This window comes from Sapajus apella, unplaced genomic scaffold (assembly GCF_009761245.1).
Source record: "Sapajus apella isolate SASKATOON/1434 unplaced genomic scaffold, GSC_monkey_1.0 scaffold64, whole genome shotgun sequence".
NCBI classification, from domain to species: domain Eukaryota; kingdom Metazoa; phylum Chordata; class Mammalia; order Primates; family Cebidae; genus Sapajus; species Sapajus apella.
Genome location: NW_022437004.1, coordinates 10,190,356 through 10,218,122, shown reverse-complemented (window position 1 = coordinate 10,218,122; position 27,767 = coordinate 10,190,356). Strand labels below are relative to the sequence as shown.

Below are 27,767 nucleotides of genomic sequence, written 5' to 3'. Positions count from 1 at the left end.
TTTTACAAACATCTTTAGCAAAGCTAACAAACAATGTGGTCCCAGATTATTTTCTCCCTAAAGACCCTCCATATTTCTTCAATTTGCCAAGTTCACACTGCTTGCAAAAGAAGCTTCGCACGTACAGGAAAACATGGAGGGCTTAATATGTGCCCCATGGTTTTTATAGCCATACTACTGAAAACGTGGTTGGGGGTGTAGAGGAGAGACTCAGAGCATTTTCCCATTTTCCTATTGACAGGAATTGGCTGTTTTGACAAGGGAAAGTCGTGGCATAGGATTTTTTAGATAAATTAACAGAATGAAAGTGCTAAATTAAAATCGCAACATTGATTTCCTTTTTAGCTCAGCTGTGCATTATATAAAAGGGTCAGGGGAAGGATTTATTATGGGCGATGAGTCTCTGTCGTCCACTAAGAGACTGGTGTATAAAATAAAGTTGTCCATTTCAGACACCCTTTGTCTTCAAGGAAAGCTGTGTAGGTGGCCCACGGGTGGCAAAGGCACTGAAAGGAAATGGAAATTGATCATCGGTCCTGTTAGGCTGATTCTCTGCATGTTCAATTCATATCCTTTTGAAAAGAAGAGATTAAGATGAAACCTCATTGAAGAATACACATTTTGAAGAAAATAGAAACAAAGGTTCTGCAAGGCTATTGCCGTTGGTGTCAAATGTGAGAACAAGGCGACACAAACTTATATGAAGAAAGGGCATTAACAAAATCCTCAGACAAAGAGGAGCTAATAGCAAATATATGCAGCCGTCTTTGTGGGTGCTCACAGGAGAAGTGGTACAACTTGATTTACAAAGGGCCTGGATAATTATTTGTTACTTGGAGCCAACCCTGCCTCTCCCTCTGCAGAGGGCAGGCACTGACCATCTGCGGGTCTTCGTTTTGCTTTTGTGTGGATAAGAATTAGCCACACTTCTGCATCTGGTAAGCTTTGCATGAAGAGATGTTTGAAGCACTGGCTTTGTTTTGTTTTAAATCTTTAAACTGCTCCCTCAGCTTCAGTCAGAGGATTACTGCACATCTAACCACGAATAAATTGAAATATCAGCTGAAGACAGCGCATGTTGCTCACTGGTAGAATAATGGGCGGCAGGTGGTAGAGGGTTTTGTTTTCAGAAAAGCACAGGAGGCAAGAAGTGACAAGAGTGATTTTGTAAGAGGGCTGAAACTGTCAGGATGAAGTCACAGGGGTCAGTAGTTCCTGAGCTGACCTTTTTAAACAAACCCTGAGAAGACCTTTTACTGGATCCTCACAGCAGTAGCACATTCATGCCAGAAAGGTTGGCCCTCCTTCTAGATATTGAGAGTCCTAACAAAAAGCGTATTTTCCACGATAGGGCCCATATTCACTCACGTGGTAGCCTGACACTCCCTCTCCTGTCAGCCCGTGGCACACAATCCTAACTGCTCACCTGCTCCACCACACACGCCAGCATCTGAGCTATCCCTTAACACTTTTCTGCAGTCTTTGATATCTTCCTGTCAAATCACAGAAATCGAGGGACTGGGCTGCAAAGCGGGACACTGGTGTGCTAATTTCCATGTCATTGCTTTGGATGGTTTTCTAGCACAGAGAGCTGTTACCTGACTTCTGGGGATATACTGAAGTGCTGAGACCCATTGTAGATGGCATAAAAATTCACTTCTTAATATTCATAAGCCAGAATTATTAAATGTGCTGGTGTATGGCTTTCTTTTCAAATATTGTTCTGTTTGAACTCTGTTATGTCACTAGAAGTCACAATAAATCACATACCTAGTATGCTTTCTAATGACTGCTTTCTTTCAGAATTGCCAATACCTGAAGGAAAGAACTTTTTGTCCCCACAGCCTGTGAAAAAAATGAAGGATTTTCTCCCTTCATCATTAAATATTATATTATCATATCCTCTTCCATTAAATTTTTTTCTTTCCTGTTTGCAACTGGCACAGTAATTTACTCATTAAACATCAATCTTCACATGATCTGCTCTAAACCATCAAAATATGAGTTATTAATGACAAGTTTTTTGAAAGTTTGGAAGCAAATAAATGTGATTATAAAACTTAGAATTTTTTTCTTCTGTTTGGTTCTATGTACTCCTCTAAACTTCTGAGTTGACAGTAAGAGGGAAATTTGGTGACTGATCCTTTAGATAAGAGTTAATTTTTGAATCTGGCAGTAAAAATAATTTAAACAAAGCCCTAGAACCCGAATCTCCTTTTTAAGAATTGATTCTGTGTTCAGTACTCTTCAATGGGTACTGCTGTTTCCAGGCACTTACACAGCAATGCAGCTTATATTGTTGGACCTACTTTTTTTGATGCCCTCCTCAGTTCCTGCCCCATGCAGAAGCCAGGAAGCATGGAATCTATTTTATAGTTATCTCTTGCTTTCTACGTGTGTATTTTTAAATGGTTCTGTTTGTTGGAAAAGTTTCTGGCTTGGAAAAAAAATGTGCAAAAGAAACGGAAAAAGCTTTCAAGCAAAAGATTAAGGGCAGGGTGGGAAACAAAAGGGGGAAAAAGAAGATGTTATCACAATAAAATCTGAAGGTTACATAGAGAGCTCAAGGTGCCCAGAGTCCAGGTGGAAGACCAGCCTGGACTGGGAGGAGATGCGCTGGCCTCAGGGATGTCACTTCTCCCTCGCATCAGCAAGGTCAGTCTTGGGAAGATCCAAAAGAACAGGAAAAATAAAACAAAAGATAACATTTGAAAAGATCAACAGATATATACAATTACAGTAAAATCTCAAGCAAAAAGGAAGCAAAAATGTATTCTATGAAAATGAAAACAGAATTCTTCAATTCTCTACTGTTACCTCAAACACAGGAGAGAATTAAAGAGTGAAAAAGTGTTTTATATAATTCTTTGGTCAGAAAATCTAGAGGGAGGAGTAATTTCTTATCAAATAAAAACTACTCAAGTTGATTATGTAATCAGTAATCATCAATATATTTGGAAGCAAATTTTAAAATTTATTATTAAAAAAGATATCAGGCACAAGTGATTTCACATTTGAATAGCTGATAGTTTTATCAGAATTTCTATGTTATTTAAACAATTACAGGTTATAGAAAGATACAAAAAATTCTTTAATAAATTTATGAACCTTGACTAACTTTAATGTTAAATTCTAACAATAGTACAACCCAGAAATTTGTAGACTATAATTATAGACCATTTTTCACTTACGAGTAAAGATACAAAAGCTCTAAACAAAGTACGATAAATTGCATCTTTGACACTCTAGCAACACTAAAAGTTTCTTCCAATATGTATACAATGGATTATCTTTCTCCTAATTGTCTCTTTATTAACTTTATAGAATGAGTGTGAATAAACCTTAGGAAATAAGTTGAATCAGTATAACAGAAACATGACAAGAGTGCTTGACCCAGCTTCCTCTAAATGTCCTCTGCAGTTACACAGCAATAAAAAAGCTGTGCTTTAGCGTATGGTTCCGAAGTGATCTTCTAGTGAAGATTGTTCAGGGAGCCTTTCTTCATCCATACATGTACATGTAGTTGAAAGCAGCAGATAAATAAGTGACAGTAACGATAAGGCATTCAGTCAATCAATCAATAAAGGTTTTATTTTGGAAACTTTGTAGTGTTAGCACATTCAACCTGCCATGCTTTTATCTCAGGGATGTGGAGTTGCTTTTTTTTTTTTACCTTTTAGGCGGAGTCCAGCTCTGTCATCCAGGCTGGAGTGCAATGGTGTGATCTAGGCTCACTGCAACCTCCACCTCCCAGGTTTAAGCAATTCTCTTGCCTCAGCCTCCCGAGTAGCTGGGATTAAAGACACACACCACTATGCCTGGCTGATTTTTTGCATTTTTCATAAAGACGGAGTTTTGCCATGTTGGCCAAGCTGGTGTCGAACTCCTGACCTCAGGGGATCCACCCACCTCAGCCTCCCAAAGTGCTGAAATTAGAAGCATGAGCTACCGCACCCGGCCTTGCCTTTTTATGCATTTTCTGAGGTGGATATCTGAAAACAACTCAAATTTGTTTTTACTATAAAACATTGCTTGAAGGAAATTGTGTACAAAGATTAATACTGTGAGAAAAGCTACCAATTTCCATAGCAAATTCATGATTTGTCATTTTATTTATATATTTTTAGTTCATTTTTGGGTTTTGTTTGTTTTTGAGACAGAGTCTTGCTCTTCTGCCCAGGCTGGGGTGCAGTAGCACAATAATCTTGGTTCACTGAAGCTTTGACCTCCTGAGCTCAAACAATCCTCCCACCTCAGCCTTCCAAGTAGCTGGGACCACAGGCACATGCCACCACACCCAGCTAATTTTTGTATTTTTTGTAGAGATGGGTTTCACCATGTTGCCCAGGCTGGTTTTCAACTCCTGGTCTCAAGTGATCTGCCTTTCTTGGCCCTGCAAAGTGCCGGGACTATAGGTGTGTGTCACTGTGCACGACTAATTTGTCATTTTACATCAACTATAGTTTATATTTGGACCTCCTAAGCTTGTGTCTTGGTAAGATACACTGTAGCCCCCCTTTAAAAGGCAGCCATAGTGCAGGCAGTTTGGGTACCCCATTGCATCGGGAGACAGCTAGAGGGATCAAAACCTAAAAAATTGTAGGTGCTCAACAAACATTAGTTTAACTTAAATGTTTAATTTAATTTATTTGGAAAGACAAACTTCTAATCTGTGTTTTTGAATATGAATATTTTCAAATGTATATCTGCATAAATGTATTTCTTCTTTGAGAGCTGCAAATAGAAAAGAACTCACTCTAATAAAAGCTAGCATTATAGTTTTAATTCTTGGAAAGTTAGCATTGCAGTTTAATTCTTGGAAGATATTAATTTGCCAACACCCCATATATACCTAAAAGGTAGGAGTTTTATATTCTTAGGAATAAAATTCTATATCCTCAAACATATGCATTGCTTCGCTGTACTGAATGAACATTTATTTCTTATTATGTATTTAACCATATTTTAGAAGTGGGCCTGAGGTCTACTTATCATATTTCTGTGTGTAGTCATTTACAAATGCATCCTCCCACAGCACACATTTCTTTGGTATCTACCACTCTAAATTGTGATTTGAGATTCATATTTTAAAAACATATAAGGTAACAATGGTGACCATAATACTTATTGTAATTTTCTTCCTGCATGGGTTTTTATAACAATTTCTGTTAGTGTGCCTTTTAGGACAACGCTCTTAAGAACATTTTCCTCATTATAAAAGTAGTATGTGCTCACTGTAGAAATTAGGAAAATACATAAGTATAATAAAACACCTCTTACCTCGCTACTCAGAGATCCCAGTTGTTTGTGTGTGTATGTGTCTGTGTATATATATTAACGGTCAGTCTTTAAACTACATTAGGATCATACTGCATGTACTGCTCTAATCCTACTTTCTCTTTCACTTAAAAATATATTATGGAAGCATTTTATATACTTCTTTTAATTCTCCTAAACGTGATTCTCTTTTAAATGGCCACCTAGGATTTTGAAGAGTGAATACCAATTTACTTAATTTGCTGTTTTATGATTTTAAACAATAAAATCAGAATCCATGTTGATGACAAACTGAAGAACTCACAGAGGCCAGTGCTGGTACTCAAGGACTTTTCCCTCAAACACAAAATGCTACAAGACCATAAGAAGGAAGTCAAAGCAAGAGAAGACCCCAAATTCAGCACCCACCCTTTATTCTGTGTGTTAACACAAAACATTGATGAAAGCAAGTGAAGAGTGAGGCTCCTTATATTGTCCTCTGTGTAATAGAACCCACACCATTGTATAACCAGTAATGGCTTCTTTGGCTATAACTTAAAGACATCCTATTTACACTACGGTCCTTTTTTCAGTTGTGAATAGATTGTGTTTAAATTATAAACTTGGAAGGGAGAGGTAAAAGGATTATCCAGTGTGAGAGATGAACGATGAAAAGCACTAAAGCCTATGCGATCAGAAAGATAAGTCTCACAGTTCATCTGACATAAGAGATGGATTACAATGGCTCTGAAGTGGAAGACAGTTTACTTAGGAATTTTGCAGTAATTTGCATTTAAGGAATGCATTAGTGTATTCACATACACAGTTTCATCAGTGGATGACTAACAGGAATATGTGGTATTAGTTTATGATTTTATGATGGGTTTTTTTCATCCTTCAGGGAAAACTTGCTTTCCTCAGAATATTGGCTGCCATAACCTCCACCAACCATTAAATGATATAATGATGCTGTATTGACACTGTCCTGTGTATCTTTCTCTCCGTGGCTCATTCTGCCCTAGAAAAATATCTCTAAGGGGCAGTGCTAGAATTTACCCCAGCATACTGATCAACAGAAACTTCTAGAAATAACTAAGTCTGTCATAAAATATTTAACTCATACAAAAGCATTCATAGAGAGATACAAGAGGAAAATCATTCTCTTGTAAAATGGTTAGGACATCCTGATTTTCTTTGAAGGAACAAATGTTGTTTATGACATGTTTTCCTTGAATTCACATTAGATGATACAAATACAAATATATAATGTACATATTCTTTAACTTAAAAAATAAACTTTAGTATCACATACCTCTAGAAGAGATATGATTAGGAAAATGGAGTTAAAAAACAACAAAGACACCTATCTCAGAAGTTTTCAGGTATGGACTTAGCCCAACTTAAGAACATACAGTGATGCCCACTCTCACTTCTCTTTCTCTGAGATAGTCACACATTGTTTTCTGGGATAATGCTGGAAATGGAACAAGGTTTATTCTTTGCTTGTCTATGATGGTAAATTTTGAAGTTTCATGCATCAAAAGTTTGGACTTTGGTCTGTAGGGTTTTAGATATGATGATGTAATTTCCATGTAGCATCTCCCTAGGAATAATGAGATGCCATTACTCTATTATGGCTACTGACAGTGATGAGAAGACTTAGAACTGAGCCAGTAAGTATTTAGAGAACACAATGCATTTTACCAAATCGACATGCATTTTTTCATTTTTAATACCTCTGAATCTGTTTATCTTATATCTTACGTCTTCAAATTGCCAGATGCTGAATGTGAAAAAGTTTCAGTATTATTTTAAACAATGCATTTCCTTATATTTCCCTCTTTATTGTATGAATAAACAATGCATGATAACATCTGAAATCTGATGAAATGTAGTTGTGCTTTTAATTTTTAATAAATGAAGGTAAAATTATTCACTCTTTTTGTAGTACTTATAACTTTCAAATATATCAACATACACCATCTCCCAAACTTCCCTAGACAGAGAAAACACATTCTCTTGGAAAGATCTTCCACAAAGGAAATTGAAAGTCTCATCCTGATTCTGTTTAGAAACTTACTTTCTCAAATCTAACTAATGTGATATTGAGCCAGGTGGATTAGTGAATTCCACACATAATCCCCCAAAACTCAATTTATTCATTAAATTCACTTCTTCTTCCTCTGCAAAATGGATTCCTAAGGCTAGAGGACTAACCAGCTAGATCAATTTGTTACCTTTCTTTACCTTTCCTTTCTGATAGTCAATAATGAAAAAAATGTACAAGTCAGATAGAAGCAGTAGCATAAGGGTCCAGATTATCCCTAAATGGAAAAACCATCACTGGAAAACAGAGAGCCCTCTATGCTTGAAATCTTTCTATAGAATTCAAAATATTGGAATAGAATATAGATGTTTTATATATGTGTGTATATATATATATATATATACACACACACACACACATATATATACACACATATATATTTTGTATGTATGTGTGTATACACACAGTAGATACACACATATTTAATTACACAGTTACCTGTGTTAAAAAGGTTTTGACCACAATGTTCTAAAAACCACTTTTAAGAGGCAAGAATTTGCATATTAAAGTTACTTCTGGGTCAATAGAGATGGGAGAAAAGTTATTGGGGTTTGCAAATTTATTTTAAACAGATTACTTAAAAATACCCACTGACCTACATTTATTGAAAGAAAAACAGTCAACTACAAATGTAATTGTTATTCTGTCAGGTATTTATTAATAGACAGACTGCTGTCATCTTTGTTTAAATGCTCTAAGTTGACAGAATTTCATTTACATTAATGGGTGGAAAGTCCTTTTCTTACTTGTCCAACAAACTGGAGACAAAGTGCCTGCCAGTGTTTTAATTTCTTTTTCATGTTCTGGTTAGAGAGTGAGAAAAATGCTTTCACTCCACAGTGTCATGAATATGATAATCTATGGAAATCACGGGAAAGCAGGTACTTAAGTTAAGTATATACTGTACTACGGGAATCCCTGATGAATTCAAGTCTCTTCTGTTTAGAGAAGATGTTGTTGCCTGTGAAGTGACAGACTGCCAGATGTTCATGAAGTAGCATGGTAGCAGGCTCAGATCTTAGCATCTTCCCTAACCCCCACAGATGACAGCATCTAGTTTAGGCTACAGAATGGTCTTGCTTTCATTCTTAAAGTGCTAGTATTTACATTTACTCATCAACTATCAAATCTTCATTTTCTTAATTTTACTTATTTAAACATGTGGATCACAAAATTACATAACTGTATGAGCAATCCTGACTTTATACAGTGTTTACAGTCTAAATGTGAAATAAGCAGTTCTCCATCACATACAACATACTTAACCCATTGACTTCCCTTATAAGTTCTGGAGAAATGGTTTGCTGAAGGGATGGGAAATGCTTACTTTTTCATAATATTAAACACACAACAAAATATTTTAAAGCACATTTTTTAAAAACAAATACATTAAAATAGTGTCATTGTGTACATAAGTAATTCACGAAGTGCCCACTGTGTATTAAGCTCTGGCTTCACTCCATATAATTCATGTAAATTATATAATCTTTACAACCTTATAAAAATATTATTCCCATTTTATGAATGAAGAAACTTAGATTTTATGAAAGTTAAGCAAAACTTAACTAAGTCAAAAACCTAGTAAATATGGAGCCAGAATTGGAAGCCAAGCTAAGTTCAAGACTGTACTGTGTATAAATGTATAATTACCCAGTACTTTAATTCATTCAAGAGTGTACAATGAGCCAGGCATTTCTCAAGGTTCTGGAGAAATATCAGTAAACAGAATTAGTGAACATTTTATTATAGTAGCTCATACCTTCTATAGGGGTTGGAGATTTTTTAAAATAAGCAAATAAATGATGTGAATATTTTTAAAAAGGAGATGTGAAGAGTGTGACTTGGAAGGCCTACTGTAGATTAAGTGATCAGAGAGTCCCTCTGTGAGGAGGTGACATTTTATGTGAGTCCTAAACCATGTGAAGCATCCAACCATCAAAAGATCCAGATGCAGACCAAACAAAACAGTAAATGTAAAGGACCTATGGACATATGACATTATAAGACTTTTCAAGAGTAGCAAGAAGAACAATATGCATGGAGAGTAGTAAGTAAAGAGAACAGTGGTTAAAATATATTGAAAAAGTGGGCAGGAGCCAGGTAACCCTGCAGTCATGGTGATGCTTTCCGATTTTATTCTAAGTGCAATGAACTCATTGGAGGATTTTAAGCAGAGAAATTATCTGTCATCGTTTCTATTTAAGACAACCGCTCAGGCTGCTATAAGGAGGATGCATTAGAGCACGTCAAAATAGAAAGTAGGTATATTGGTTAGGAGGCTGTTGCAGTAGCCCAAGGATGAGGCAATTGAGCCTTGGACTAGAGCAATATCGATGGAAATGGTGAAAAGCAGAGAGATTTGGTGTGTATGTATTACCCAGCAAAGGAGACACTCAGAAGTGATGTAGGATAAAAAATAGAATAGTGGGGGTTTTGTTTATTATTTTTAAATAGAGATGGAGTCTCTCTATGTTGCCCAGGCTAGTCTCAAACCCCTAGGCTCAAGTTATCCTCCCATCTCAGCCTCCAAAGTGCTGGGATTCCGGGAATAAGCCACTGTGCCCAGCCACAGGATAGAGTTTTAAGAAGGAAACAAGGGTCAACTAGGTTTAATGATGCTGAGAGATAAAGTTAGATGATCACAAACAAAAATGTGGCCACAGGATTTGCACAATAAAGGTTGTTGTTAACTTCATTATGGAAGCATTTCAGTTGTTTGGAATGGAGGATAAATTCCTGAAAAGGGTATGTTGAGGAGTGGATATAGGAGGTGAAGATTTGAGGACAGACACTTAAAAATGCTTAAAAGAGGTTTTTGAAGGGAGGTAGATTAATGATACCTGAAAGTAGCTGTGGGGTCACAGGAATTATTTTATTATGCTTAGTATATCTGTTTTTAGGATGGGAGAAATTAAGGTATAACTGTGTGCTGTTGAAAACAATGTAAAAATGAGGGTGAACTGTTGAATAGTCAAAGATAAAAATGACAAGCAAATTCCTTCAGATGACCAGAGAGTATGTGAGATGGAGTCTGTGAGTGGAGTCTTTTAAAGGACATAGGATAACTCTCTTAGTAGTGGAAGAGAAAACAGAGGGCGAACGTGCAGATGAATGGGATTATTTATGTTTAATCCTATTGCACTGAAGTTATTACATATTCCCTGAGGAAGGAGATCATATCTGTTTTATTCTCTATTACATTTTCAATAGCCAGCCCAAAGCATGTGCTAGACAAATTGTAAATACTCAACAAATATATCTGAAAGGAGACTTCCCCAAGGATGTAGTTGATTAGGTCTTTCCCTCAGTATCTTTTTTTAAAACACCAAAACCCTTACGTATTGTTGTGCAAAACTGTAGCAAATAACCTCAGGAAGTTAATGGCCAATGTAGAGGGAGTACGCTAGGCTTGGAGTTGGGAGATCTAAATTTGAGATGAATTCTGATTTATGGGTATATTCTGTAGCTGCATGGAGAAGCTATTATTTGTGGAGCACTTTGCCAAACATATAAAAGATATTTTCCCATGTCCAATATTTCATACATGTACGGCAATTAATTATATTAGAAAGATCTTTTCTTTATAGTAAAAACACTTGCCCTTGCTTATATTTTCTTTCCAATATAAATCTCCTGCTTAGCATAGAACCACTAAAAATTGACTTTCAAAATGATGATCATTTGATTCCAGTATGTTCTGAATGGTAACTCTAAATAGGGTTTTAGATGGATCAAAATGTCATATTTTTTGGGAGGCCGAGGCAGGCAGATCACAAGGTCAGGAGTTCAAGACCAGCCTGGCCAATATGGTGAAACCCCGTCCCTAATAAAAATATAAACTACATTGGCTAGGAGTGGTGACACATTCCTGTAGTCCCAGTTACACAGAAGGCTGAGGCAGAAGAATAACTTGAACCTGGGAGGCAGAGGTTGCAGTGAGCCAAGATACTGCCACTGCACTCCAGCCTGGGAGACAGAGCAAGACTGTCTCAAAAAAAAAAAGAAGAAAGAAAGAAAACGTAATATTTTATGTCCTGTGCTGTAAAAGGGATTAAAACAGTCATCCGGGTGTTTCTGCATAGGAGGATATTAGGTATCATGTTGCATAAATATGGAAGAAAATTGATTAACCTATTCTTGCTCCAAATATAGCCTGAGTGCTGTATGCTTTTTACTCCATATTTATAGTAGTCCCATTTTCCTCATCACCTCATTTTTCTGTTTTCCTTTGCTTCCATTCCATTGTGCAAGGCAATTTTTATTCCATTTTCCCTCATTGGTTTTTGCTCTTGACATTCTATGCAACATTTAGCCATGAAAGCAGTAGCATTTTGAAGGTGGATTTCAAAAGCAAATTATTTCATCCAAGTCCTCCTTAGGCACTGGAAAGACTTGCTGAGAAAATCTGCGTTATGTATAGTTAATATTTTGTGACATTTTTATAATTCAGAATGCTCACTTCATCTTTCCATCATTTATTATATTGTGCACACATCAGATTTGTGCACAATATAAGAATACTTTGGTTCTATAATGCCTTACAGTTTTCAAAATAGTAACAGCTGTATTTTAGTCATCTATTAATGCTTTTCCTATTTTAAATAGTTGTTGTGAAGAACAAATGAGCAGGATGATCGTTGTTATTTCTGTTTTAAACAGATGAAAATTGAGGCTTACAGAGGACAAGTGGCTTGCCCCAGGTCATTCAGTTAGTCTCTGCATCCCAAGATCAATGATCATTCTGGATATTACATTGCTTTAGTAGAAGGTTCTATTTTTCTTCCAAATCCTAAAACTAATATATACAAAATGCAACCACATATGAATCTATATTTTATTCTTATTTCTTTAGTAATTTCATGCTTATCATTTATATTCACTTCTAATATATGTGGTTTATTTTCTAGAGAGTGTGTCGCAGATGAGTTTGTAACTTGACATCAAACTTTGTCAAGATAATTACAGTGTAGTGTTACTTATGAATTGTGTGAATTTCCCAATTCATACAGATTTATAATAGCTTTCATTTAAAAAATATTTTTAGTTCCATTAATTTTCTATACAGATTTCATTATTTAATAATGAAGCAAACTAGCAATAATATCTTTAGTTTTACCTTTTACTAATGAAGGCTAAAACAGTTTGTGAACTCATCCAACCTTGGAAGTTTGATAAACATGATCCATGATATCCATATGTTATAGCCTAATAGACTCCGAATGTTCGATAGTTAAGTCGGGTGGAATGAGTTATAATTTATGGCTCAATCCAATGTTTCATTCACAGACAATGTGATGCCACCTGGGCATAAACCCTGAGGATTTCTAATTGTGAATTTGAAAACAAAACCATTCATATCACTGGGAGGGACCTCCTAGATCATGTAGTCAAGCCCCCTCATGTTACCGACGAGAAAACTGAGACAGAGGGAGTCGCCAGCCTGCCATAGGTCACAAAACCAGCTGACAGGAAAGCTGAGATCAGAGCCCCATCTCCCCACTCTCAAGGGATTAGTGCTGTTTCCAATATGCCACATTACCTCCCCCAGCATGATGCCTCCCATGGGGCATTGCTTCTTGAAGATGAAGTATATTAAATTCACATTTGGCTGTAATCATTTTCGCAGCAGCTCTATGGTATTTCATTAACTTCTGCATGTAACACCCTGGCCTTTCACCTGTATTAACTTGAGCTCATTAAACTTGAGGCCAGTAATAAACAGGACCAAACTAATTCAGATATTTTCCTTGGTATGTGTTCAGCATTTTTTAAATGGTTTCTACTGTGTGAAACATTTTCCCTTCACAATTTGTGGAATAAGAAAAACAGGAAGCATAGATTTCAAGGAATGGAGTATGTAGGTAGTATGCTTCGTTATGTAAATAAAAAGTATATTAAACACCTACCTTATACAAAACTTCATGAGGACTACAAAGAAATGTGAGTGACAGCATAGCACAGGGTCTCACATCTTGTAGACTTAGATATGAACCCTGGCTCTGCCATTTATTAATGGTCAGAATTGTAGCAAGATGCTTAGTCTTTCTGCCACTCAGTGTTGTCTATAAATGGATAAAAGAATACCCACCTTACTTGCAATGAAGAAGAGATAATGTACTCATGTGCTTTGCACAGTGTCTGGTATATAGCCATGATCAGTTATTATACTGATATTTGTGAATGTGATGATGATGGTGCAGTTCCTTCCCTCACTCAGCTATTTTTGAGGAAATTGATTTTCCCCATGTCTCCTCCCCGACCTCATCATCTCTACAAAATACAAGCAAAGGTCCTTTAGAGTGCAAGGAGAGTAAAACCAGGTCTACTTTACCTTCCCAGGTTGTCTACCAACACTGCTTTATGTTCCTTTTGACTAAGAAGTAACTCTTTGGCAGCTCATAGCCTATGCAGCCCCTAGTTACCAAAGTTCCTATGTAATTTTGAAAGCTGAGAATTTGATTGAGCAGGGGATGGTGATAACAGAGGGGTCTTCTGCAGAAAGATGACCAGCAAAGAGGTAGAAATGGAAGTCTGTCAGGAAGAATGACACACGCAGGAGTTTCAGGGCAGAAGCCATCGTGAGTAGGGGTGAGGCAGTCAGCAGGCAGTGTGGGAGTGAAGATCAATGTTGGACCTTTGGTGTGGGGACAGCTAGTCAGTGTTGCTTCTCTGTTTTTCTGAATACTATGTGTGTTAGAGTTCTCCAGGGAAACAGAGCCAATTCCATATTAGATTCCCTTCTATATATCCATATATAATCAGTAAGTTATATATAGATAACCCATATTAAATTCCCTCATATATCTACCTGCAGCCTATTGGTTATATTATTATTACCAATAGGTTATAGGTTATATCTATATGTAACCCACTGGTTATATAAAAGGTATATAAGAGGGAATTTAATATGGGAATTATCTCACTTGGCTATGGAAGCCAAGAAGTCCCATGACATGCCCTATGCAAGCCGGAGCACCAGGAAAGCCTGTAGTACACTTCAGTCCAACTCTGAACGCCTAAAACTGGGGGAGCCAATGGCATACTTAACTCTATGCCTGAATCTACAGGCCTCAGAACTGAGAGGTGAGGGGATCAGCAGGTGGTGGAGGAGATGGCTGGGCAAGTGGTATAAGTCCTAGAGTCCAAAGGCCCAAAAACCTAGAACTCTGATATCCATGAGCATGAGAAGTGGATGTCCTAGCTCTCACACCAGAAGAAAGAAATAATTTGCCTTTCCTCCACCCTTCTGTTCTATCTGGGCCATCAACAAATTGGAGGATGCCTGCCCACATTTTCTTTACTCAGAGCGTTTTTTATTTCCTTAATCTACTGATCTAAATACTAATTGCTTCTAGAAACGCACTGACAGACACATCCACAAATAATGTTTTACCAGCTCCCTGGGCATCTCTTAACTCAGTCAAGATGATACATAAAGTTAACCATCACACCAAGCGCCTTTTTTAATTTTCTACTATAGCATCTTTGAAAATAATGATAATGTTAGAACTCATCTAGTTCACTTTCCTACCACTACCAGAATCCCATCTCCAACATTCTAGATCATTCTCCTCTTTCTGCCACCATCATCATCCCACAAGCACCCTTCCTTCTGTCACCCTGAGGATCTGGTCACAAATTTTCAAGTATCTGATGTTCGCCTACACCCTAATGAGCAAAATCCAAACACTTTGCCCAGAATTCAGAGCCCTGTCTATAGATACTCCAGCTTCATCCCCACTATTTCCCTGTCACTGAGTATATTTTAGCTACTTAAAGGTAAGCTTATCCTGTACTTTCTCCATTTCATTCCTTTACTTCTCTTCTCCTCATACCACTAGACACTGTTTTCCCCTTTCAGAATTTTTCAGCATAGTTTGAATTCCTTCTTCACTATAAAGATTGTATTAATCTCTTAGTTGGAATTAATTGCTCACTGGATCTGGGTTACATCAGATTATTTGTGCATGTCATCCTTTATGTATCTTATTTCTCCTTACAATGACTTATGTAAGCCAGATGTCAGCTGACTTCACCCAGTCCTGTCCTTCTGGAGATTGCTACAAAATCCCCAGAGATTCTGTTCTCTAGGTTACTTCTGGCTATAAATTCCAGCTGTCATTGAATTCTGAATCTCCTTTAAATCTCCCTCCTGTTGGTTTTCATTTGCTATATGCCAACTCAACCATGAAACTCAACCCTGTTTCCTGATTTTTCTCCAAATTTCTCACCAAGGCATGTACATGTGTAGCAGATGTTCCTAGATTGAGGCTATGGAGGAGAATTGAGATTGGAGCAATGCAAACATCTTAAAATTAAACAGTGGCTCACCCTCTTTATAAAAGTCCTTCAGCCTCATACCAACAGGGTTTACCGCTTCTCTCTGCCTTCTCTTTTTGCACTTTCTTTTACTCTCTCCTCTCTGTTCTATTCCCCCTCTCCTTCAGAATTCTGCATGTCTCCATGCTTAGTGGTTGGAACATCTCTTTGTTCTGGTTTCTCCTAAAACTTGCCATCAATGCCACATCTCCTAAATCCCAACCTAGAGGTATTTCTTCAAAAATGTTTACTTTAAAAAATGACGGTTTTTAAAGAGAGACCTGATATGAGTTACATTGTTTCAATATTAAAATAATAATTTTCTTATCCCAGCTCCTTTGAATGAGAGTCAGTCATCTTCGTAAGGCTATAAAATGCTTGTGGAAGAATGGCCTCCTGGTCCTCTTTGTGGCCTAGGCCCCCGCACCTGCACAGCACATGGCAAAAAGCAGGTCTTACTTCCATCATCCTTTACTGGCATTCCATGAATGTTAGATTTTTCTTCTCTTGATTGACATTATTCCTAAGTCACATTCCAACTCCATCACTTCACAACAAAATGTGCTCTGCCTGCTTTTCACAGGGGAAGTTCCTCACCCTCTTGTAGCTTATGAACGATGGAGCAGAGGGTTAGCAGTCTGTTGGCTCCCCAGTGCCTTCTCCAAATTGTCATCCTTCTCCCTCTGCTGTTTCTTCCACCTGGAGCATTCCCTTCCCCTTTCCTGACCTCACGCCTCCATCTGCACCACTTGCCATCCTACCTTCACCTTATCCTTCAGAGTTTAGCTCAGATGACACCTCTTCTAGAAAATCTCTGACCCCTCAGCCTGGGTTAGATACACGTTGTCACTGTTCATATAACAGTTTGTGTCACTTCTGCCACAGCCCTTGTCACAGCGTATTGCAGTTATTATTAATATAGGCTCTTTAAGGTCACACACTATCTTTTATATAGAAATTTTAAGTGTCTGGCTCCTTATGTTTTCTGAATGTATGAATCATAGCTTTTCTGTAAGTATGATATTTTTTACTTCGTGTAATATTTAAAAACCTGTGTACTTTAATTTCTTTCTGAAAGTAATTGTTTGGGAGTGTTTGACAATTCAAACAGCCAGAAAGATTCTATAAGTATATTCAAGATATTCATTCATTTATTTATTCATTCATTCACTAAGTTTTGAAAATTATATTTGGTACCTATTATGTCCTGAATCAAAAGCCACCTGTCAGGAACTCAAGCTGGGCAGATGGATGCATAAGCTAATGATGATAAGGCAGTATACTAGGTACAGAGATTAAAATAGGCCCAGGATATTCTGAGCCCACTGGGCAGGGAGGGTAATTGGTAAAGGAGATTACTTAGGTGTTATGAAGACTGAGCTGAAACTAAATAGCCTAATTGGCATGTACCAGGTGAAAAAGACAGGATGGGGCATTCTGGCAGAGGGGATGCATGAGCAAACATGGAAACACAGAGCACAGCACACAATGCAATAGAAGCAGTTAAGGCTTATGGGAATAAATTGGCAGGCATGCATTTTGCAAATATTATTTCATTTAATGCTTATACCAACATCGTGAGTTTGATACTATCGTTCTCATTTCATTGATAAGGAAAATTAGTAGCAGAATAGTTAAGTAATTGGCTCATAGTCACACAGCTAATGAGTGCAAAACTGATTTTAATGCAAATTTGACTTCAAAATTATTTCCCTGATCACTATGTGAATGTTGACTTTCTACTTTGACTGTGAAACATGAACTGTCTCTGCTTTTGACTGTTTTAGATATCACACGTGTGATCAAAAGTTATATGCTTGTATTTATCAGGTTAAACTAATACTCCTATTTTATATATTTTACATGTCCAATGCCAGTGTCCTGATTTGCATCATGGACCATCTATAGCACTGTAATAACATGTAATATGTAGATGGTCTTTCTGTTTCTGTCTTTTTATTGTTTTCTGCTGTCCAAATTTGATAATGTCATAAAACATTGCTTATTGTTATATCAGTGATAAAGCATTACATGCCAGTTACACATGGGAAAATCTGAGCTTCTGATTCTAAACCATGCTAAAACTGATTTTGAAATAAAAATCAGCCTCAAATGTAAGTAACTGATTACTTTCATAATTGAAAAGAGGAAAGAAGAAAAGTAATTGAATTTAGAAAGTACAGAACAGAAAAGAGATTTCTCATCTCTATCTCCCGTGCTACCTTGAATCATGCTGAGCACACAGCGATTGAAATTAGAGTGAGTTAGGAACTTACATGGGTTACTTTATTTAAGCCTCACAATGGCTATTTTATAGATAATGAAACAGACTCAGGAACCCATGCTCTCAACCATTATACCACACTGCCCCCATATTTTTTATTTTAGATATCCAAGAACTACTTCAATTAGCTTTTTGAGTTTTTTAAAGATCAAGTCTTTGAAAATTTATTTTCTTCATTTTTCTCTGCAATTATTGGTTGCTTTATTGAGTTCAAACAGTTTTTCAAGGAGTCATGCCTTCAGACGACTGCAATAAGCAGGTATATTTGACATATAATTCAATCTGACAGTAGCCCTTAATGAATAGCAAAAGATGTTTATAAAATTAATAACAATGACAATTTGTACTGTACTGTATGGAAATTGTGCAGTCTTTAAGGTAGCACAGGACAGTTCCTGGCCCAGAGTGGATACTAAATATTGTATTTGTTGAATAAATGTCAAAAGACTGATAAATAGTAGAACTATGTCATATGTAAATATGTCTTTTGGAAAAAAACGTCAACTTTTAAATATCCTTTACATACAATATCCTATAGTCTGTCAGTGTATACACACACACACACACACAGAGGAAATAGTTAAGTAGATTGATTGATTGATTGATTTTAGATTTATACTGAATGAGATACATGTATATATATCTGATACTGAGTGATATATTCTGATATAAACCTGAATTATTTTCATCTTTCACATATTACCATTTAGATATCAAAGCAATTACTTTTCTTACTGTTATTGTTTCCAATTAGTTAAGAGAGCGTGATTAAGAAAATACAGTTGATCCATTACAGTACTATAAACTAGTGCTATTAGACAACTTGCTGCTGTTCTCATAAAAATTATGCAATTTAAACTGGAAGATACAGGTGCTTGCTTCTATTACAAATAAGAACCCTTTTCTACTTCGTAATATGCTCAATTACCTTTAGATTGATCCATGAATAAATTATAATCCAAATAGACTTCTTTACCTTAAAGCTTTGCTGGCTTAAGGTATCATTGTTGATTCATTATGTTGTCACTTTTCTATCGGCAATGTAATGCTTTTTATATCTGGATAGAGACAGTTTTAGTGTAAGATACTGTTATCTTTAAATGAGTAGGATTTAGCTTTTCTGGTGAGAACAAATTCATCAATGATGAATCCCTGGAGAAACTATTGAAACAAAAATCACACCATTTCTGAGCTTTGTTCAGTTCATCAGTTACAAAGCAGCTTTTGATAGTCCTAAAGAACTTTTTCCTTTGTTTAAGAAATATAGCATGACGCTGAAAACCTCTCACTTTGAGTTACCGCAGGCTACAACTTTTCTGTAAGAAAATAATGAATGAAGAGGAAAAGCTCCTGCTGCTGGCACTGTCAGGTCCTGCTGCTTCTCCTCCTGCAATAGGAAATCAATTAACTATATGTTCAGGCAGAGATTTGAACTAAATGCTTTATTAATCATCACTGATTGCATGCACACACAGTGGCCAACTATGCATTCATCTTCACTCTTTCTTAGCTTTGTTTTGCTTCCTTGCTTGCTTTTCTTTTTCTTTTTAATTTTTCCTTTTTTTTCTTTGCAACATCAGAACACAAATGTATGCCTAAATGTATTATGTATAAAGGTGATTGGGTGATCCTTTGGTGCAGGAGATAATTGATCTTTTTTGTTTTCGGAGAGCTTAACTTTGAAAATGTTTAGTACTCACATATCCTTAGGACTACTTTAATACCTATAACATAATTTTTTTAAAGCACTTAAATTTTCAGACTAATAAGGAAAGCAAAATGTCTGCAGCAGCCTTTAAGTTTTAGAACCTGATACTATACTCTGAGAGCTCCACATAGCAGTGAGAAATTAAACAAAAATGAACCCAATTTGATTTGGAGATGCTTGGTGGAAGGTTGAAGGGGCACTCACTGATATTTGGTATTTTTGTGCTTTGAATTAAAAAAAAATTGGCAAGTTTTCCTTTTAGTCCATTAATTCTTCTAACCAATGCACAAAGAAAATCCTGTAGGAATCTTTATGTTAAATTGAGATTCTCTCTTTAGGACTAATTATAAAACCAATTAGCACATTAGAAACTTAGCATGGTAGCCAGGGGAAGGCTGTATTGTATAATTTATGTATGGCAAATGTGGTCAATCATTGCAAAAAATGACAGAAAATAAATATCAGGCTGTTGGATATTTACACTGGCTATATTATATTCAGCATCAAAAGATTTTCAAGTATTTATTATTATCATTACCGTTGCTGAAACAATTTGAAATCATTATGGTTTAAATTTAACTACATTCATTGTCTCCATTTGGATAAAGAATCATCTAAATGTTTTTAAAAAATACTATCCTCTGATGTATGTTTAAAGGAAGATAGATTAAAAAGTTCCAAGGATGATTTCTTTTGAACGGCCTTTACAAAACTCTTAGGTGAAATTAGATGGTGTTGAGTAAGGTAAAACCCAAACAGGGAACCATGTAAAACCCAACAGGGAAAATAATGATACCAATTTTCATGTAGCCTGCTAACATGAGGCATCTGCTAGAACCAGAGGTCATATGTTTCAACACTTAACCATTCTTGATAGTCTTTGAGTATATTAGATTAGGATTCAGATGCCCTTGATGTCTAAGAGAAGCATGCAGGGGTGACATTCTGAAGATGTATATCACAAGATTTATATCATGTGGACATGCGCTAGCCACCTTATGTGGTGTTATCTGGACCCCAAGGGCATTTCTTTGGCAACAAGTGTAATCCCTAACACCTTATCTGCCCCAAGGAGCCATTTCATAAGAGGACATTTCAAAAAAGCATTGTCTTTCCTATATTAAGGATGCTTATATATGTGATAAGGAGGACTTGTTTTATACTCTTATTTATGCTTTAAGCAAGTCAGTATCACTTGTTTTATAGCAAAATAGATACAAAATATTATCTCCCTCCATCATATCATTTCATATTACTGCAACCATCAAATATTATAATTTAGGAAAGCATTAAGGTGTAGAGATGAAGTACCCAGTTCTAGTCTAATTGTATATAAATTAATTTGGCATTCATAACATTGTTTCTATTTACTTGACTTGTTGACATAAAAATAATGGATTGATAATAGAAGTAACAATCTTAGATAGTTCCACATAAATATGTTCTTTGCTATTATAAATTTACAGTTGCAGTTTGCAGTTCGGCTTAATTGGAACATGGTTTAAGTTTAGCTTACTTACTCTACTGAGATCTCTAGAAGACCAGAGAACTCATTTTCCTGGAGCATTATGCAAGCTGAAATGTGGAGGCCAGTGTTTTGAAACAAGTGTGATTTTTCACCAAAATACTTGCTAGGTCAGAGATCAGGATGACCTTGGAGTGCTGTAGTTTTCCAAACCTCCATCAGCTAGATAAATGGGCTTTATTCTGCAGGGGAGAGAGGGTATTTTTGCAGTCTTATGAAAGAGACCTAGCAATTCCGGATTACAGGACGACACAAAACATTTGGAATTCAGTGATGACTATCACCAGCAGTATGTGTCAGTAAAAGTGAAGATCAAAGGTTCTAGAAGAGGGGAAGGACAAAGTGAAGAGAAAATAATTGTGCGATAATGAATGGTATGAGGGCATTTTCGTGTTAACTGGAAACCACTTAGCATTTTTCCATGACGCCCAGGTATCTTTCTAAATGAACTTTGTAAAGTACAATTGAATAACCTTGAAATTTAAAGCACCGTGATGTGATTTTGAATAGTGATGGAGTTTGTTTAAGCACTATACTATTTCCTCTCCTTTTCATTTCTATTTTTGCCTCCATGCAAAATAAAATTTATTTTCTGTACAGAGAAATCAATATTTTTACCATTTTGTTTTTCAGCCATTCCAGTAAATTGCAATCAACATTAGTTACAATCTTTAAAGAGATATAGTAAGAATTTGAACACAATAAAATAGAGATACAGATGAGAACTTTGGCAAAGTACCTTTGCTATTGACAAAAGCATTTGTCAGGGACTACAACTGTGTCTATATCATGCTAAAAACCTGATGAAGGGGAAAAAAGCATCAATAGGTTTTACCTTCTGTCTATACAAACCAAACAAATGGCTTAAATAATAGCTATTGTTTTCAGTGAATGGGTTTGGTTTGCCATTGTGAACTTTATTCCATTTAGAAATGTATTTTAATTAACATTTGTATATGTAATACATACATATTTGGTAAAAGTATTGTACTGTTGTGTTCTTTTTAATAATTAATGGAACCTGATACCTAAAAGACTAGTGGTCCAAAACAGTGAGTATACAGTATTCAGGAAACAATCCCTAGACACACATTTGTTTGTAGATATTTATATATCTTCTCATTTTTCTCTTCTCTGAGCTAATATAGTTTCTTATTTGTGTGTTTTCCTTTTAGAAACTGCCAAGTTTTGGACCTTATCTTGAACAGCGCAAGAAAATCATAGCAGAAAACAAGATTAGGCTGAAAGAACAAAATGCAGTTTTTTCACCACTTAAGAGAAACTGTTTTATCCCCAAAAGGCCTATTCCGACCGTCAAGGTAAAAATTACGTCAACTACATAAGTATGCCTACTTTCTGGTTAAATATACAAATACAGTTAAATGTTTACTGCTTAAATGTATCACTAATTTTGTTTTAGAAATATAAGATATGCTTAGAAAAATCTGTCTATGGTGAAAACTACATTTTAATTATAAAATAACCCTTATTATTTGCATATTTTATACTTTTTAAAATACTGTCAAGCATTCATTCCGTGGAAATTTTTATATACATTAAATGTGTCAGGAGATAGATATTAAGATGAAATTCCTTGTTTACTTATAGTCATTTAAAAAGTATTTTAATCCATAATTAACTCCAAGAGATATTATATTAATCATGTAGTACAACTCAATTACCAATAAGCACATCAGTATCAATGTGGTACCTAAAAAGTTTTAGGAAAACTTTCTCTGGTTTAACCTCTGGAAAGCCTGGACATTTATTTGGGTCTCAAAGATTATTTTCTGGTAATAAAACCAAAATTATCATTAAGATGGAATTATGTGTATATGCTACCTTTCTTGCTTTTTCCTTAAACTTTTCATTTTGACAGAAATGTAGATTCACATGCAGTTGTAAGAAATAATACAGAGAGGCCCTGTGTACCTTTTATCCAGTTTCACCTATTGCAGCATGTTGCAAAACTACAGTATGATATCACAACCAGCATATTGACACAGGCACACTCTACCAATCCTATTCAAGTTTTTCCAATTTTACTTCTATGTCTGTGTTGTATTTAGTTCTGTACAATTTTTTCAAGTATGTAGGTTCATGTATCCACCACCACAATCAAGATACAAAATAGTCCCATCACTGCTGGGATTCCTCAGGTAGCCCTTCTGTAACCACACCCACTTTTCTCCTGCCCTCCTTCAAGACAGTATTGTTTCAAAGCAGTCATAATGAGAAAACAGGAGGTGTTATTGGATGGCATTTTCTCTGAAATCATCATCATTAAAATGTAGTTTGGAGTTACTGAAATTCATTCTTCTGTATTGGGTGACAATCTACTCCCACGTCTCCATTTTCTGTTTAATATCAGCTGAAAAGCACGCTCTTATGTGCTCTTAAGTAGACCTCAATGAAATTCATCTCTAGCACTCAACTGGAGATTGGAACCCTTAAAACTTCCCTCTATGTATGAAGAAAAAACAAACGTGGCTCATGCTAAAAACAGTGGAGTTTAGACTCAATGTTGCAAAGTTTCAGCAATACAGAGTTCTGAAAGGGAAGAGGGAATGGGTGACCACAAAGCATACCAGCACTGTAATGCCACCATTCTAAACAAAATGAACATTTGGGACTTGTAACAGCATAAAAGCCCCAAATCATCTCTTGATTGTTGTTGTTACATTATTTTTGTGCTACTAAAAGAATGAACTGAACGAACTGAACACTGATAGAATGTGAAGGCCAGAACCTACAGCCCCTGACAAGCCTTTTTTCCCCTATGTGTGGCTATGATTACTATATGATTTGGAGTTAAATAGGAATTCTCCCAGCTTTCTCTCTCTTCTTAATCAATTTGAATTAAATGTAAGATCTCCATCTCTAGGCATCTCTTCCTTAATTGTAAAAATTTCTAAACAAAGATATTAATTATATCTAAAATAAAAGAAGTGCAAGATGATAATGAAAGCATTTTGACCTTTTCTAGCCCTCAAATCTTTCGGGGATTATATATTAAATATTGACAACCTAGACCAAAAACAAAACAGAGCAAACAAAAAACTACTGTGATTGAATGAAAGTGTACAGATATCAATCAAAAAATAGCAACCCAGAACTAAATAAACCAAAGAAATGTGAAAGTCTTGGATGTAGGTAAAGATTTCTAAAGTGACATTGTAGACACCATCTTACCAGCGTCTTAGACTTTATCAGTGTCAACATGTTAATGGGCTGCTGTGGTAGATTTCCACAATGTCTGGTGGATTTTCCACTACCTTGGCTTTCTCCCCAGAATGTCTATACTCATTCCACCTGTTGTCATTTCCAGGCAGATGCTGTGCCCTGTCAGAAAGCAAAATAGTAGCTGGCAGTGGCACGGTTTTGGGAGAAGGGAGCATTTTCATTTTTTATAAATGAAATTATCTCTTCAGAAAATTAGAGATTAAATTTGTTATAACAAATGACTGTATTATAAATATAGAACTTTGTATTTTTGTATTTATATTATATTATAAAATTTTATGTGTGTATATATACATATATATACACGTATACATACACACACAGAAGTTGAAATTTGTGTAATCATCTCTAGTGAAGATTTATTTTGTGATATGTGATTTTGCCCTTTATTTGCTTAGGTTTGCCTTTTCTACCATAAGATTTTATCAATATTTACCCCACCTAGTGCTTTTAGGATTTTAATGTTTGTATTTTACTTGAATTTCTCTAAAATTTGTTTTACTCTAAAATATCAGGTACAGTTATGACTCAATTTTTTAAATTAATGGACCCCATTGTTCCAAGACCTCAATATTTGCATTTTAAAGTGATCCCTTTCATCTCTTAAATTATGATTCAGTGACAAAAGTGTACCTTAAATTGCATCATTTACTTTATATTCAAATTTCAGCCTCTCAAAATGTTCTAAAACTTTTCGAAGACGAATCAAAAATGATTAGACAATTCTAATAAGGATGGTCAATCTCTAGAAAAAGTCTTATGCCATAAGCATTCATCCAATAATAAAAAATTTTTAAATCTTTATAAATGAAAACTTTCTATAACTGAAAACTTTTAATTAAATTCAAAATTCTGGGTGCTAAGCTTCTTACTTAATACCAAAACTAAGATACTCCTTTTACACTTCTACAAAGCCAAGATTCTTTCTTGCCCCATAGTGTTGATTCTTACTTTGAAATATGTTTAATATGATTCCTTTTTCCTTCTGATATTAACCTGAAGGAAGGTGGGCCTTGAGGAGAAAATCCCAGAGTTCAGAGAACAGTGTGTAGCCTCATGTGATGGAAGCTGAGGAACAAGTTGGATAAAGTAGAAGAGGACTGAAAGAACATGATGTTAGTGTCCGTATTCACCTCTCTGCTTCATTCTCTGAATATAATCTTCCTCTTCGATAAATCTAAACTTTTCCTACACAATGGCTCAACTATTCTCCATCCCAGACATCTGTTCTGTAATTCACACTTGTGTCACTATATCTCCTGGTTACCTCCACCTGGATCATCTGAACAAGACGCCCGAGAGCCATCATACTTAGGGCTAAACTGATTCCCATTCCTTCCAAACCTGCTCTTCCTCCTGAGTCCTCTGCCTCAATGAACCCCACGTTACCTAACTCAAAATGCCGCCATTCAGCCTGGATGTCAGCTTATTACTCATCCTATTCACAAGCCAAATGGTTGTTCTTACCTCTCACATCTCCCTCCTTTTACATTCTTTACATACTGCTGAGGCCTCAGTGTGTTGCTTACATATTCTTTCCTGGAATTCTAAAACATTCTATTAACCGTCCTGCTTTCTTTTGTCCTCCTTATCTAATCCAACCTCCAACTATTATGAAGGAGTCTTTTAAAAATTCAGGTATGTTTATCTTAGCCCTGGCTTAAAATTCCCCCATTATACCGTAGTCCTAAGGTAAACTCCTTAGCATAACCTTCAGACCCAACACATTTGAGCTTTTCCTGGCCTAAGAAGCAGCTTCAATGAAATGATGAGAAGTCGAATCCAGGAGGTGATAATTTAAGGAATGAATGAAGACTGAGAAAGTAACAACAAAGTGTGCAAAATATGCATTCAGTAACTTGAGAAAGGTCAGAAGGAAAGGGATAAGAAGACGAATGGAGTAGAGGAAAAGATTGTTTCTTTTATGTGAGAAAGAGCTAGGCTTGCATGTGCTTAACACATGTTGAGGAGAGAATAGCTGAAGCTGCCAGAAAGGGCATGATTAAGGAAACCACATCTTTGGCAAGTAGAGAGGGAAAGGAGTCTACACAATACATTAAGATATCTTGCATAAGAGGGGAGACATGTCATGAACCTAAATTTGGACTTCACAGTGTCATTTTAGTAAGCAGCCATAGTTAAAGAAAGCTACTATAAAATGTCTTCAGAAATGATTGTCCTCATTGAAATACAAAACAAAGTTTGTAAAATTTTAGCAGGTTCTATTTATGGTAAAAGAATTTCCTGAATTAGGCATGGGACTATTCTGTCACACTGCCTGGGTTCAGACTATGGAATTGCCATTTCATAGCTGCATGAACTTGCCTTAGCTAACTAATCTGTGAAATGGAAATAATGAAAGTATCTGCCTCATAGGTTTATAAATTAGATCATGTGTGAAGTGCTTTAGCATGGTGCCTGCACCAAATATGTCCTAAATAAATGTTGCTATTAGCTATAATATTGGAAATGAACAGGTTGAAGAAATCTGCATTAAGATGACTATCCATTTCCATTTCATTCAATAAAATGAATGGAAGAATGAAAATAGAAATACATAAAGCTCTGGAGGCCAACAAAGTTGGAGGATTTGAAGAAGCCTATGTTTTTTAGGAAATCTTTATTGCATACCTACCATGAGATAAGCAATGCACTAGGAATTGAGCATCTGTAGGGCAATAAATAAAACATACACAGATTCTGTCCTCATAAAGCATACAGAATATAGAAAGAGATATTAAAGAATCACACTAACAATATAAAATTATATTTTTGATATAAGCCACATAGAGAAAATACAAGATCTATAGAATCTGTTTCCTCGTGAGACCTAATTTAGATTGAAGGGACTGATGAAAGCCTCCCTGAGGAAGTGAGCTTAAGGAGCCCTATAGACAAGGTAGGGATTAGAAGGGAATGGGGAACTGAGAATATTCCAGGTGTGCCATAATGTGGTCCTTGGATGTGGTAGTTGACCATGATAATGGAAATAGAGATGAAATTAACAAAGCCTTGTTAATTCTTCCTCCGACACTCAGTGATTCTCATTATATTAGGCATAGGTATAGTAAAGAGCTAATAATAGGACTAACATGTCCAGTTATTTATGGTTCCACTGAGATAAAGAAAAATAAAAGATAATGAGTTAGGGTTTTGATCTTAGTGTTTTAGGTTTGAGGGGGGTTTTAGGTGTGGAATGAAAAACTTACATTTGAGTGTATTGAAATTGATAAACTCAAGGGAATTATGGGTCTATGCCGGAGGACATAAAGGAGAAGGAACTGGCATTTCCAAGGCTCACTATGTTCCAGACCCAAGATAGAAG

At 35.9% G+C, this 27,767-nt stretch overlaps 1 protein-coding gene across 6 annotated transcripts in view; it reads left to right on the top strand.

Annotated features, from left to right (window-relative positions):
• Positions 1-27,767, top strand: part of DPYD (dihydropyrimidine dehydrogenase) — an 851,840-nt gene that overhangs the window by 809,775 nt on the left and 14,298 nt on the right. For 5 of the 6 annotated variants that reach the window (XM_032248001.1, XM_032248002.1, XM_032248005.1 and 2 more), the window contains one exon: positions 22,375-22,518. In XM_032248001.1, the coding sequence (XP_032103892.1) occupies positions 22,375-22,518 (144 nt within the window). Of the gene's footprint in view, positions 1-22,374; positions 22,519-25,448; positions 25,558-27,767 lie in introns of all 6 variants that reach the window. The other variant, XM_032248006.1, reaches the window with a different exon arrangement.